The sequence below is a fragment of the Sardina pilchardus genome, chromosome 1 (genome assembly GCF_963854185.1).
Source record: "Sardina pilchardus chromosome 1, fSarPil1.1, whole genome shotgun sequence".
NCBI lineage: Eukaryota > Metazoa > Chordata > Actinopteri > Clupeiformes > Clupeidae > Sardina > Sardina pilchardus.
In genome coordinates this window covers 7,030,359-7,044,651 of record NC_084994.1, presented here as the reverse complement: position 1 = coordinate 7,044,651, position 14,293 = coordinate 7,030,359, and the positions used below count along the sequence as shown (strand labels likewise).

Here is a 14,293-nt window from a genome sequence, read left to right as displayed (position 1 = left end):
ACCATAATAGACAATGTGCTAGGTGGCGCTATAGAGTCCCTAAGCCACACCCTAGGCCAGAGCTCTGTTTCTGACTTGCGGCAGTAATAAAACACAAACTCACCAAATTTGATTCATTTTCGTGAATGTATATGTCAACCACAACAGGTAACACACTAGGTGGCGCTTTAGAGTCCCTAATTCACACCTGAGGCCAGAGCTCTGTCTCTGAATAGCTATAGCAAAACACATGCCCACCAAATTTGGTTCATTTTCTTGAATGTACGTGTCAACCACAACAGACAATGCGCTAGATGGCGCTATAGAGTCCTTAAGCCACACCCTCGGCCAGAGCTCTGTCTTTGACTAGCGGCAGCAATAACACACAAGCCCACCAAATTTGGTTAATTTTCGTGAATGTTTGTGTCAACCACAACAGACAATGCGCTAGGTGGCGCTATAGAGTCCTTAAGCCACACCCTAGGCCAGAGCTCTGTCTCTGACTACCGATAGCAATAACACACAAGCCCACCAAATTTGGTTCATTTTCGTGAATGTATGTGTCAACCACAACAGACGACCCACTAGGTGGCGCTATAGAGTCCCTACGCTGCACCCTAGGCCAAAGCTCTGTCTCTGACTAGCCATAGCAATAACACACAAGTCCACCAAATTTTGTTCATTTTCGTGAATGTATGTGTCAACCACAACAGACAACCCACTAGGTGGCGCTATAGAGTCCCTACGCTGCAACCTAGGCCAAAGCACTGTCTCTGACTAGCCATAGCAATAACACACAAGTCCACCAAATTTGGTTCATTTTCGTGAATGTATGTGTCAACCACAACAGACAACACACTTGGTGGCGCTATAGCGTCCCTACGCCACACCCTAGACCAAAGCTCTGTCTCTGACTAGCCATAGCAATAACACACAAGTCCACCAAATTTGGTTCATTTTCGTGAATGTTTGTGTCAACCACAACAGATAACGTGCTGCTAGGTGGCGCTATAGAGTCCCAAAGCCACATCTTAGGCCAGAGCTCTGTCTCTGACTAGCAGAAGCAATTCCACATGTAGCTGCCAAATTACATCCAATTCATAACCTTTTTTCTGCCTATAACACCAACTTCCTGTTTCTTAATAAAACGCCATAATTCAAACCTTTTCCATTTCAATATACTTCAAAAATTCCAATTCCTCTCGGACAACCCCTCAAGATCATTTTAGTGCTTATATGACATGATTTCGATAAACCGTCTAGGAGAAGTGTTTCAAAATATGTGATGTGCAAAAATCATAATCTTAATCATAACTCAAATTCTTAAACGATTCACTATATAGTTTAAATGCAAAACTTGTTCAGATTCATACAACACACGTGTCCACCAAATTTGATTCATTTCCGTGAATGTATGTGTCAACCACAACAGACAGCGTGCTAGGTGGCGCTATAGAGTCCCTGAGCCACACCCTAGGCTACTAAGTCGGTCTTCCAGTAGAGGTATCAATTCTACAGGTAGCTGCCAAATTTCAAGAGTTTTAGAGCATGCCAAGTTGGTGAAAAAGGACACAACATTTCCGGTAAGAGGATTCCACTATAATAATAATAATAATCTGAGCAAAAACAATAGGGCCTTGCACCTACGGTTGCACCTACCTCGGTGCTCGGGCCCTAATGAAACAGCAAATAGCGTTCAAGTCTGAAATTAAGGATTACACATCTCAGAATAGTCCCACTCCCACCGCAGACTGTCCTAATCTGATTTTTTATTCTACAGCTTACTTGTAGGTGATGAGTCTTTATCCTCTTCATATTCTCCAAAATCAGAATGGTTTTCCTCTTTTATTTCCACTGGTGAGAACGGCTCTTCTTTGTAGATAAATGATGCCTGTGTCTTACAGCCATGGCCCAGTCCAGGACTTTCCTCCATGTCTGTGTTGAGCAAATACTCTTGTAGGAAATCTTTAAATTCTTCTTCTTTAATCTCCTTCTTCACTGGCATTAAGTCTTGTGATGGTTCAGTAATACTTGACATCTCAGACAGACTGCAGTTGTTTGTAAACTAAATCCAGTCAACCTTTCCCTCAAAAAAAAACATCAGAGCACCCTTGTACCTCTGTGAAAAGAATGAGTTCAGTCATCTGACCCAACTCCTTTATGTTTCTCAAACCCATTTCTGCCCAACCAATCAAGCAACTGTATTCAAACACGGACCAATCAGCAGCAGAGGCTTTTGTTATTCAAAACAACAGACTGGCAAAGGATTCTGGGAAGGAGTTCCATGTGCATGAGTGTTTTGCATACTTGCAAAATCTCCACAAAGGAGGTGTGAACTGAAATGTGATTGGACAGCAGAGTAAATGGGGGTGGGAAGGTGGTGTGAACTGAAAGGTGATTGGACAACAGAGTAAATGAGGGGTGGGAAGGAGGTGGGAAATGAAATGTGATGTGATAGGGTATTTAGGGAGGGCTTACAGTGAAAAAAAAAACAATCAAAATGTACGCAAACATTCAATAATTTGAGATTTACTGTATTATGAGGAAAAAAACAAATACAGGATTATTTTTTAAGAAAAGCAATGTTTTGATAACACAGCTATTATCTAATATATTTACATTAATCAATTTGAATTTCTCCTTGGGGATCAATAAAGTATCTATCTATCTATCTATGTATCTATTTATCTATTTATCTATCTATCAATTTGGCAGACTAATTTATTCAAAGCTGCTTACAGCAATATGATAACATCTAAGCAACAGAGCTGCCTCCATTTCATGCAAACGCTGTTCTACTGAGTCCTAAGACATTCTACTGAGAAATCCCCTCACACAAGTGAAGCAGAGTTCTTCCACAATAGGACAGTGTGATCTCACTAGTAAAACAGGCCTCCTTACATGACTGAACCCAATGCTATGACTGGAGTACACAGCATATCACAATACTATAGACATCCTTTATGGAGTCTGGTGCAGATATCCATTACCTTTAAGTTCACTTACTCCATCCCCCATCCCCACCTTGCTGCATGTTGAGCTATGGCCTACAAGAGGACCATCAGTTTGGTCAACAAAACATATGGGATTGTCCCCATAAACTTGTGCTATGCCACTTAAAACACCCAGCATGTAACATTGAACATTATAGTGCCACCTATAGGTGCAGTGCCTCAGATTATAGTGTCTGAGCAGTAATGGTTCTCTGGTACCATATTGTGCAGTTTCACATTCCTGGGCCTTACAGTTTTTGCTTCACAGCAAGAGAGAGAGAGTGGGTTGAGAGAGTGGCTTGTGTTGTCCTCTGACGGGTATTATTGTCACATTCCTGGGCCTTACAGTTTTTGCTTCACAGCCACTTTTCATGAAGAGTAGCCCTAACAATGGCGTAGGAGCAGGAGAAATTTCCTGTGTTGTTTCACATGTGAGAGAGTGGGCTGTGTTGTCCTCTGACGGGTATTATTGTCTTAGGCTCTGTGTGCTGCTTTGGGCTCGTAAAGGAAGTCAATTGGATTCACTCATGGGAATGTAGCATGCTAACTCACTAGTCAGTCAATGGCTATGAGCGTCCTGGTCAGCTGAGCTTGATTCAGGTGTAAGAATGTGTCAATTTTATGCTGCTGTCTTGTATAAGACGGCGTCTGAGATATTTTGTTATTTTATATGAGAATGTGTCGGCTATTCTGCCATCTTGTATGAGAGGGTTTCAACTGAAGTTTCTGAGTGAGCCAACATTCAGAGTTGAGGGATCATAGGAAATTCCCCCAGACCCGGACATATCCAAGACAGTAATATTGCAAAGAAACCCTCTTATGGAGTCATGAGCCAACCCCCATGACCTCTGAATGTTGGCTCACTCAGAAGCTTCAGTTGAAACCCTCTCATACAGGATGCCAAAATAGCATACACACCCTATTATACAAAATAATTACATAGCAAAGAAACCCTCTTATGGAGTCAGGAGCCAACCTCCATGACCTGTCAGTTCACTCATCCACTCATCCAAAATAGCATAGACACCCTCTTATACAAAATAATTACATAGCAAAGAAAGCCTCTTATGGAGTCTGGAGCCAACCTCCATGACCTCTCAGTTCACTCATCCACCCCACCCCACCCCACCCCCACCCACCATCCTCTGCAGGTTTTTCTGCAGGTTAAGCTATGGCCCTGCTCACCTGAGGACCATCAGATGTGTCAACTGTGCCCATACACATGGGAATCATTACCACAATCTGTTGCCATTCCAGTAACAACATTCCTGCAGCTGATTGGCTAAATTTGAATTGAATTGTTCAGACTAATGGAGCATGGACTCTTTGTGTGTTTTAGATAATGGAATGGAGCACAATAAAATCACAACAGAAATAAAAACAGTATCATTTTAAAAGTGTTTTATTGTCACCAATGATCCCACTACAGTGCAGGAACAGCCTCAAAACTACATAAGAATTTTACATATTGTAAATATATTTTCAAAATGAGAACATAGATATGGTCTCTTCGCTTAAAGGATCCTCTGCTGTACCAGGAAATTAAACACTATTTAATGGCATTTAATAAATAAAGACATTCTACCCAAGGACTACCAAGCATGGATCTTCTGATGTGCCTTGAGATTACTCACTTCAGTAAAAGTCTCATCACAATCTGAACAGTAATGAGACTTATACTCAGTAACCACATTCTGCTGTCTCTTCACTTTAGATTAACAAATAAAAGTCTTTCCACACTCTGAACACTGCTATGGTTTAACTACAGAGTGTATTCTTTTATGAACATTAAGCTCATTATTGGTTTTGAAACCCTTCCCACATGTAGCACACTGATATGGCTTTTCCCCAGTATGGATCATCAGATGTGTCTTAAAATGACCTGCCTGAGCAAAAGTCTTTCCACAATCTGAACACTGATATGGCTTTACTGCAGTATGGATCATCTGATGGAGAGTAAGCTCTCTATTGGTTATGAAACCCTTCCTACGTTGCACACTGATATGGCTTTTGTCCAGTATGGATCATCTGATGTGTTTTGAGATGACCTGCCTGAGTAAAAGTCTTTCCACAATCTGAACACTGATATGGCTTTTGTCCAGTATGAATCCTCTGGTGTGTCTTCAGATTACTCACATAAGAAAAAGTCTTTCCACAATCTGAGCACTCATATGGCTTTACTTTAGAATGTGTTCTCTGGTGGACAGTAAGCTCTCCACTGGTTTTGAAACCCTTTCCACATGTAGCACACTGATATGGCTTTTCTCCAGTATGGATCATCTGATGTATCTTCAGAGTACGTGCCTGAGGAAAAGTCTTTCCACAATCTGAACAATGATATGGCATCTCACCAGTATGGATCCTCTGGTGTGTCTTCAGATCGCATGCCTGAGTAAAAGTCTTTCCACAATCTGAACACTGATATGGCTTTTGTCCAGTATGAATCCTCTGGTGTGTCTTCAGATTACTCACATGAGAAAAAGTCTTTCCACAATCTGAGCACTCATATGGCTTTACTTTAGAATGTGTTCTCTGATGGACAGTAAGCTCTCCACTGGTTTTGAAACCCTTTCCACATGTAGCACACTGATATGGCTTTTCTCCAGTATGGATCATCTGATGTTTCTTGAGATCACCTGTCTGAGCAAAAGTCTTTCCACAATCTGAACAATGATATGGCTTTTCTCCAGTATGGATCATCTGATGTTTCTTCAGACTATCTGCCCGAGTAAAAGTCTTTCCACAATCTGAACACTGATATGGCTTTACTCCAGTATGGATCATCTGATGTTTCTTGAGATCACCTGTCTGAGCAAAAGTCTTTCCACAATCTGAACAATGATATGGCTTTTCTCCAGTATGGATCATCTGATGTATCTTGAGATTACTTGCCTTAGTAAAACTCTTTCCACAATCTGAACACTGATATGGCTTTTCTCCAGTATGGATCATCAGATGTGTCTTCAAATGATGTGCCCGAGTAAAACTCTTTCCACAATCTGAACAATGATATGGCTTTACTCCAGTAGGTGTTCTCTGATGTGGGTTGAGATCAGACCTGCTCTTGAAAATCTTCCCTTTTGTGATCTTTCCAGCATCTGTAAAATAAGAGGATGATTAAAAATAGGCTCAACAGTATTTATCCTACAACAATGCATGCAATCTCTCCACTCATCTGTGAGGGTCAACACTGACACAGAGATACGTATTCAAGGGCAGGACACAATTAATATAAAACAGCAAATAGCGTCTGAAAGTCTGAAATTAAGGATTACACATCTCAGAATAATCCCAATCCTGCCACAGACTGTCCTAATATGATTTTTTATTCTACAGCTTACTTGTAGGTGATGAGTCAGCGTCTTCATATTCTCCAAAATCAGAATGGTTTTCCTCTTTAATTTCCACTGGTGAGAATGGCTCTTCTTTGTAGGTACATAATGCCTGTGTCTTACAGCCATGGCCCAGTCCAGGACTTTCCTCCATGTCTGTGTTGAGTAAATACTCTTGTAGGAAATCATCAAATTCTTCTTCTTTCATCTCCTTCTTCACTGGCATTGAGTCTTGTGATGGTTCAATAAGTCTAGACATCTCAGACAGACTGCAGTTGTTTGTAAACTAAATTCAGTCAATCTTTCCCTCCAACAAACATCAGCTCACTCTTGTAACTCTGTGAAAAGAATGAGTTCAGTCATCTGACCCAACTCCTTTATGTTTCTCAAACCCATTTCTGTCCAACCAATCAAGCAACTGTATTCAAACATTGACCAATCAGCAGAAGAGGCTTTTGTAATTCAAAACAACAGACTGGCAAAGGATTCTGGGAAGGAGTTCCATGTGCATGAGTGTTTTGCATACCTGCAGAATCTCCACAAAGGAGGTGTGAACTGAAACGTGATTGGACAACAGAGTAAATGGGGGTGGGAAGTAAGGTGTGAACTGGAAGGTGATTGGACAACAGAGTAAATGGGGGGGAAGGAGGTGTGAACTGAAAGGTGATGTCATAGGGTATGTAGGGAGGCTAACAGTGAAAAAATAATTTGTTTACATTTTGTATAAACAAATGCAGGATTGTTTTTAAGAAAAGCAACATTTGAATTATTTAAAATATTTACATCTATCAATTTCGCAGACTAATTTATCCAACGCTGCTTACAGCAATATGATAACATCTAAGCAACAGAGCTGCCTCCATTTCATGCAAAAGCTATTCTACTGGGTCATAATCCATTCTACTGTAATCTATTTGTTTTTTTTCCTAATTCCACTGGTGCGTCTTATATTCAGGTGCGCCTTATAGTCTAGAAATTAAGGCACTGAAAAATCCCCTTACACAAGTGAAGCAGAGTTCTTCCAAAATTGAACAGTGTGATCCAAATAGTAAAACAGGCTTCCTTAGATTACTGAACCCAATGCTATGCCTGTGGGGTATACTACGAATCTCGTTGAACATAACCAGGTTTTCTTGGGATAACCTGGATTGCTAAAAACGAAAGTCGCAATCAGAGTTGAGTGGTACTACGAAACTCACTCAAGGATGAATTTGTCCAACTAGGCTTTCAGCTCAGATCTGTGCGTGTTCTCGTGGTTGGGGTGACTTTGACCAATCGGGAAACGTGGAGACGCACAAGACAGCCTAGGTTAACCAACGATTACTTCCGCATTTATGAGCGGCAGAGAAATCTAGGGTGGTCTTTTTTAGTGTCTAACCCATAACATCAAAAAATCGATGGTCATCAAATATTGCATGGTATGCACGTCCATAGTAGTGACATATTTGCACGTTGAACATAGTTAAAAGCGCCTTCGAGATTCAAAATGTTTGCAGAGGCGGGGCTGAACCTGTTCGAAGTTTGACAGATTAGCACACGTGAGATAACTTGGTTTTTCAAGATAATGGATTGGTTAGAATTGGTCAGAGGGTGGTGATTTTTCACGATTTGAGCTATAACTAAGCACATAACCTGCTCCCGACCAGGTTTGGTTGCGAGCATAAGATACCATGGTGATACAGCGACGCTAAAACAAATCCACTTTCGTATGACAGCATACCCTGGCTTTGAGCGCAACATACCTCGCTAACCCACTAATCGAGATTCGTAGTATACCCCACTGGAGTACACAGCATATCACAATACTATAGACATCCTTTATGGAGTCTGGTGCAGATATCCATTACCTTTCAGTTCACTTACTCCATCCCCCATCCCCACCTTGCTGCATGTTGAGCTATGGCCTACAAGAGGACCATCAGCTTGTGCTATTCTACTTAAAACATTCAACAAGTAAAATTGAACATTATAGTGCCACCTATAGGTGCAGTACCTCAGATTATGGTGTCTGTGTAGTGATGGTTCTCTGATACCATATTGTGCAGTTTCACATTCCTGGGCCTTACAGTGCTTGCTTCACAGCAAGAGAGAGAGAGTGGGTTGAGAGAGTGGGCTGTGTTGTCCTCTGACGGGTATTATTGTCTTAAGGCCTATTCGGACGGGATTAGTTTTATGGGGGGACATCAGGTAAAGTAATAATTACCAGGTAATGTAGTCCCGTCCGGACGCGCCATGTCAGTAAACATAACGGAGTATGTCAGTGACATTTACAGACACTTTTACCTTCCGTAAAACGGTCCGGAGAAATTACCTTAGGTAAAATTAATCCCGTGCGAACGCGACCCTCTGTAAAGATGTCTGTAATATTTCGTCACATCCTGATTTGAAAACAATTCCACCATAGTCTGAATGAAAACATAACATGCTGTGCAGCTCCTAATAGGACGGTAGCTAGTTTGCCTATTGGCTTGATATTGTTAGCCATTTCAAACTACTTATGGCATAACATAAAGCTAACGTTTGCTAGTTTAACCATCTTGTGTAGTCTTTCAAATCTGAAAATGCCGCACGTACCTGACGCAAAGTATCACGTGCACGGCGACGAAGATGTGACGGCAGAACGTAAACGTAGTTACTCCTCCCATGTCAGGTAAAATAACAGAGATGTTTAGTCCCGTCCGAATTGGACATTTATATTACAGAGGTCATATGATAAACCTGCATTACTCTACGTCCCCCCATAAAACTAATCCCGTCCGAATAGGCCTTTAGTGTCTGTCTGCTGCTTTGGGCTCGTAAAGGAAGTCAATTGGATTCACTCATGGGAATGTAGCATGCTAACTCACTAGTCAGTCAATGGCTATGAGTGTCCTGGTCAACTGGGCTTGATTCAGGTATATGTCCAGGTCTGGGGGAATTTCCTATGATCCATCAACTCTAAATGTTGGCTTACTCAGAAACTCTAGTTGAAACCCTCTCATACAAGATGGCAAAATAGCATAGACATCTTCTCAGTACGGGATAATGGACGACACGCCGTGCGGTTATTCAAAGTTAATGCACGTTCTAGACGGTGATACGGCCCGACGCGAAGCGGTTATTCCACTGTTGCCACTTGCGTTGTGTTCGTTTCCGGTGCTAATTTAATTGTTTTAATCGCTAGAACGGTATTGTTTGTAGAACTACTTTTCCCAGACACATTTCAACTAATTTCTCAAACTGCGGTTACTAGTTCTAAATGGATGGTTGCTATGGCCAAAAGCCAGTCGTTATTTCTAATCTCCCGTTGTCAAGCTGGCACATCCCAGGATTCTGATGAACGTTAACTTTGAAAGATTGCTATTTTTCTTAAGGCCTATTCGGACGGGATTAGTTTTATGGGGTGACATCAGGTTAAGTAATAATTACCAGGTAATGTAGTCCCGTCCGGACGCGCCATGTCAGTAAACATAACGGAGTATGTCGGTGACATTTACAGACACTTTTATCTTCCGTAAAACGGTCCGGAGAAATTACCCTAGGTAAAATCAATCCCGTGCGAACGCGACCCTCTGTAAAGATGTCTGTAATATTTCGTCACATCCTGCTTGAAAACAATTCCACCATAGTCTGAATGAAAACATAACATGCTGTGCAGCTCCTAATAGGACGTTAGCTAGTTTGCCTAATAGCTTGATGTTGTTAGCCATTTCAAACTACTTATGGCATAACATAAAGCTAACGTTTGCTAGTTTAACCAATTTGTGTAGTCTTTCAAATCTGAAAATGCCGCACGTACCTGACGCAAAGTATCACGTGCACGGCGACGAAGATGTGACGGCAGAACGTAAACGTAGTTACTCCTCCCATGTCAGGTAAAATGACAGAGATGTCTAGTCCCGTCCGAATTGGACATTTATATTACAGAGGTCATATGATAAACCTGCATTACTCTACGTCCCCCCATAAAACTAATCCCGTCCGAATAGGCCTTTAGCCTACTGCCACCTAACTAGCTAAATGACACCTCTGTCATATGCTAAACGTTACTATGATCTGAACGTCTGTATTTTACAGCTTCTATGTAACGTGACAGTGCATTTAAACTTCACAACGAGTTTGGCGAATTAATATTCAAGTGTGATACGGTCAAAAACAATGGAACTACTTCATAGCCGTGCGTATATCTAAAGTTAATGCACACCCTTATAGAACGCAGGACAATGGGGAACTCAACCGAGCAGTGGAATAATATAAGATAGCAAACTACCTTAGACACTGTCTTACACAAGACAGCTATATAAAATTGACACATTCCTATACAAGATAGTAAAACCAACCTCCATGACCTCTCAGTTCACTCATCCACCCCACCCCCACCCACCATCCTCTGCAGGTTTTTCTGCAGGTTAAGCTATGGCCCTGCTCACCCGCGAACCATCCGATGTGTCAACTGTGCCCATACACATGGGAATCATTACCACAATCTGTTGCCATTCCAGTCACAGCATTATTGCAGCTGATTGGCTAAATGTGAATTTAATTCTTCAGACTAATGGAGCATCATCTCACATTTGTGTGGTTTGGATAATGGACTGGTGTACAATAAGATCACAACAGAAATAAAAACAGTATCATTCTACCCAAGGACTACCAAGCATGGATCTTCTGATGTGCCTTGAGATTATTCACTTCAGTAAAAGTCTCATCACCATCTGAACAGTAATGAGACTTATACTCAGTATGCACTTTCTGCTGTCTCTTCACTTGAGATTCACAAATAAAAGTCTTTCCACACTCTGAACACTGCTATGGTTTAACTCCAGTATGTATTCTTTGATGAACATTAAGCTCTCTACTGGTTTTGAAACCCTTCCCACATGTAGCACACTGATATGGCTTTTCTCCAGTATGGATCATCAGATGTGTTTTGAGGTGACCTGCCTGAGTAAAGGTCTTTCCACAATCTGAACACTGATATGGCTTTACTCCAGTATGTGTTCTCTGATGTGTCTTCAAATGATCTGCCCGGGTAAAAGTCTTTCCACAATCTGAACAATGATATAGCTTTTCTCCTGTATGTTTTCTCTGATGGACAGTGTGCTCTTTACTAGTTCTGAAACTTTTCAAACATGTAGCACAATGATATGGGTTTTCCTCAGTATGGATCATCAGATGTGTCTTAAGATGATCTGCCTGAACAAAAGTCTTTCCACAATCTGGACACTGATATGGCTTTTCTCCAGTATGGATCATCTGATGGACATTAAGCTCTCTATTGGTTTTGAAACCCTTCCCACATGTAGCACACTTATATGGCTTTTCTCCAGTATGGATCATCAGATGTTTCTTAAGATTACCTGCCTGAGCAAAAGTCTTTCCACAATCTGAACAGTGATGAAACTTTTCCCCAGTATGGATCCTCTGGTGCCTCTTCAGATCAGTTCCTGAAATAAAAGTCTTTCCGCAATCTGAACACTGATATGGCTTTTCTCCAGTATGGATCATCAGATGTGTCTTCAAATGAGCTGCCTGGGTAAAAGTCTTTCCACAATCGGAACAATGATATGGCTTTTCTCCAGCATGGATCATCAGATGTTTCTTAAGATTACCTGCCTGAGTAAAAGTCTTTCCACAATCTGAACACTGATATGGCTTTTCTCCCGTATGTGTTCTCTGATGGACAGTGCGCTCTAGGCTGGTTCTGAAAGTTTTCAAACATGTAGCACAACGATATGGCTTTTCCCCAGTATGGATCATCAGATGTTTCTTCAGAGAACCTGTGCGAGTAAAAGTGTGTCCACAATCTGAACACTGATATGGCTTTTCTCCAGTATGGATCCTCTCATGTATCCTGAGCTCAGCCTTTGTAATGAAAGCCTTTCCACTGTGTGAGCCATTGGGACATCCCTCTGTCTTTTGATTTTCCTCAGCATCCCCTCTTTCATGGGACTGGATCTTCTGAAGAACTCCTAAAATGTTTGAGGAGGAAAATAACATTCAGTTATTTCATACCTGAGAGAATTAGAGACAGTATTATGAGACCTTCTACTTCTCATGAACAGCAATATACAAGCTTAAGCCCTTCACTGACAATGCAGGATATACACAAATAACACATCACTAAGGATTTTGCTTTTCACCACTTCAAGACCTTCTAAAGAGTCCCAAAGTTACTGACTTGTAGGAGAAGATCCGTCATGACCATATTCTCTGAGATCAGATTCTTCTTCCACTTTCATTTCCATTGGTGACTCTTTGATTAGTGATGTATATGTATCCATCTTACAGCCATGGCCCAGTCCGGGGCTTTCATCCATGTCTGTGTTGAGCAAATACTCTTGTAGGAAATCATCACATTCTTCTTCTTTTATCTCCTTCTTCACTGGCATTGAGTCTTGTGATGGTTCAGTAAGTCTTGACATCCCAGACAGACTGCAGTTGTTTGTAAACTAAATCCAGTCAACCTTTCCCTCCAACAACAATCAGAGCACCCTTGTACCTCTGTGAAAAGAATGAGTTCAGTCATCTGACCCAACCCCTTATATATTTCTCAAACCCATTTCTGTCCAACCAATCAAGCAACTGTATTCAAACATGGACCAATCAGCAGCAGAGGCTTTTGTAATTCAAAACAGCAGACTGGCAAAGGATTATGGGAAGGAGTTCCATGTGCATCAGTATTTTGCATCCCTGCAGAATCTCCACAAAGGAGGTGTGAACTGGAAGGTGATTGGACAACAGAGTAAATGGGGGTGGGAAGTAAGGTGTGAACTGGAAGGTGATTGGACAACAGAGTAAATGGGGGTGGGAAGTAAGGTGTGAACTGGAAGGTAATTGGACAACAGAGTAAATGAGGGGGAGGTGGTGGGAAATGAAAGGTGATGTGATAAGGTATGTAGGGAGGGCTTACAGTGAAAAAAGAATTAAAATGTACGCAAACATTCAGATAATTTGAGATTTACTGTATTATGAGGAAAAAAACAAATGCAGGATTATTTTTCAAGAAAATCAATGTTTTGATGACACAGCTATTATCTAATATATTTACATTAATCAATTTGAATTTCTCCTTGGGGATCAATAAAGTATCTATCTATCTATCTATCTATCTATCTATCTATCAATTTGGCAGACTAATTTATTCAAAGCTGCTTACAGCAATATGAGAACATTTAAGCAACAGAGCTGCCCCCATTTCATGCAAACGCTATTCTACTGAGAAACCCCCTTACACAACTGAGGCAGAGTTCTTCCACAATAGGACAGTGTGATCCCAAAACAGGCCTCCTTATATGACTGAACCCAATGCTATGACTGGAGTACACAGGATATCACAAAACTATCGACATCCTTTATGGAGTCTGGTGCAGATATCCATGACCTTTCAGTTCACTTACTCCATCCCCCATCCCCACCTTGCTGCATGTTGATCTATGGCCTACAAGAGGACCATCAGCTTGGTCAACAAAACATATGAGATTGTCCCCATAAACTTGTGCTATGCTACTTACAGTTTTTTCCAATCGTTTACACACAATTTTGAAAACAGGGCTCTTTTTGTTAAAACATATCACACAATTAGCCAAACACCACACCCAATCAGCAGAACATAACAGATTGTTAACAAAATGGAATATTTCTGTCAAAACAATAAACACATTGTAAAACCTTATACTGTTCTCATATCACTAACACATTCTTTGAATGATTCTACACTGTGTCCATCTTGTACACACCAACACAATAAATTCAAAGCACATCTGTGAAAACCCTCTTCCAATATATGGATCTTATTCAGACATATTGTTTGAGAGCATTAGGATAATTTAGAAATATTTTTTTGAACCCTCATCAAGCAATGCACAAAACTGCAATATTCCTTTCTTCCACTGTACCATATGTTCAGTTACAGTGACAAGTCAATCAACAGAAAATGGCAAAATTATAGTTCTTGCTACTGTAGGGGGAAAAAAATCTGTACACAAACAAAACGTACTGTACACTTAC

The 14,293-nt window shown here is 41.0% G+C and overlaps 1 protein-coding gene across 1 annotated transcript; it reads right to left on the bottom strand.

The window, feature by feature from the left end:
• Positions 1-5,315: 5,315 nt before the first annotated feature.
• Positions 5,316-12,603, bottom strand: LOC134079757 (zinc finger protein 665-like; the record flags this gene model as incomplete). The annotated part of the gene is made up of 5 exons (XM_062535866.1): positions 12,465-12,603; positions 11,486-12,255; positions 11,224-11,323; positions 5,514-6,070; positions 5,316-5,429 (listed from the first exon to the last, which is right to left on the bottom strand). Coding segments are annotated over exons 1-5 (1,680 nt in total), but the record flags the coding sequence as incomplete, so codon positions are not given.
• Positions 12,604-14,293: the final 1,690 nt, after the last annotated feature.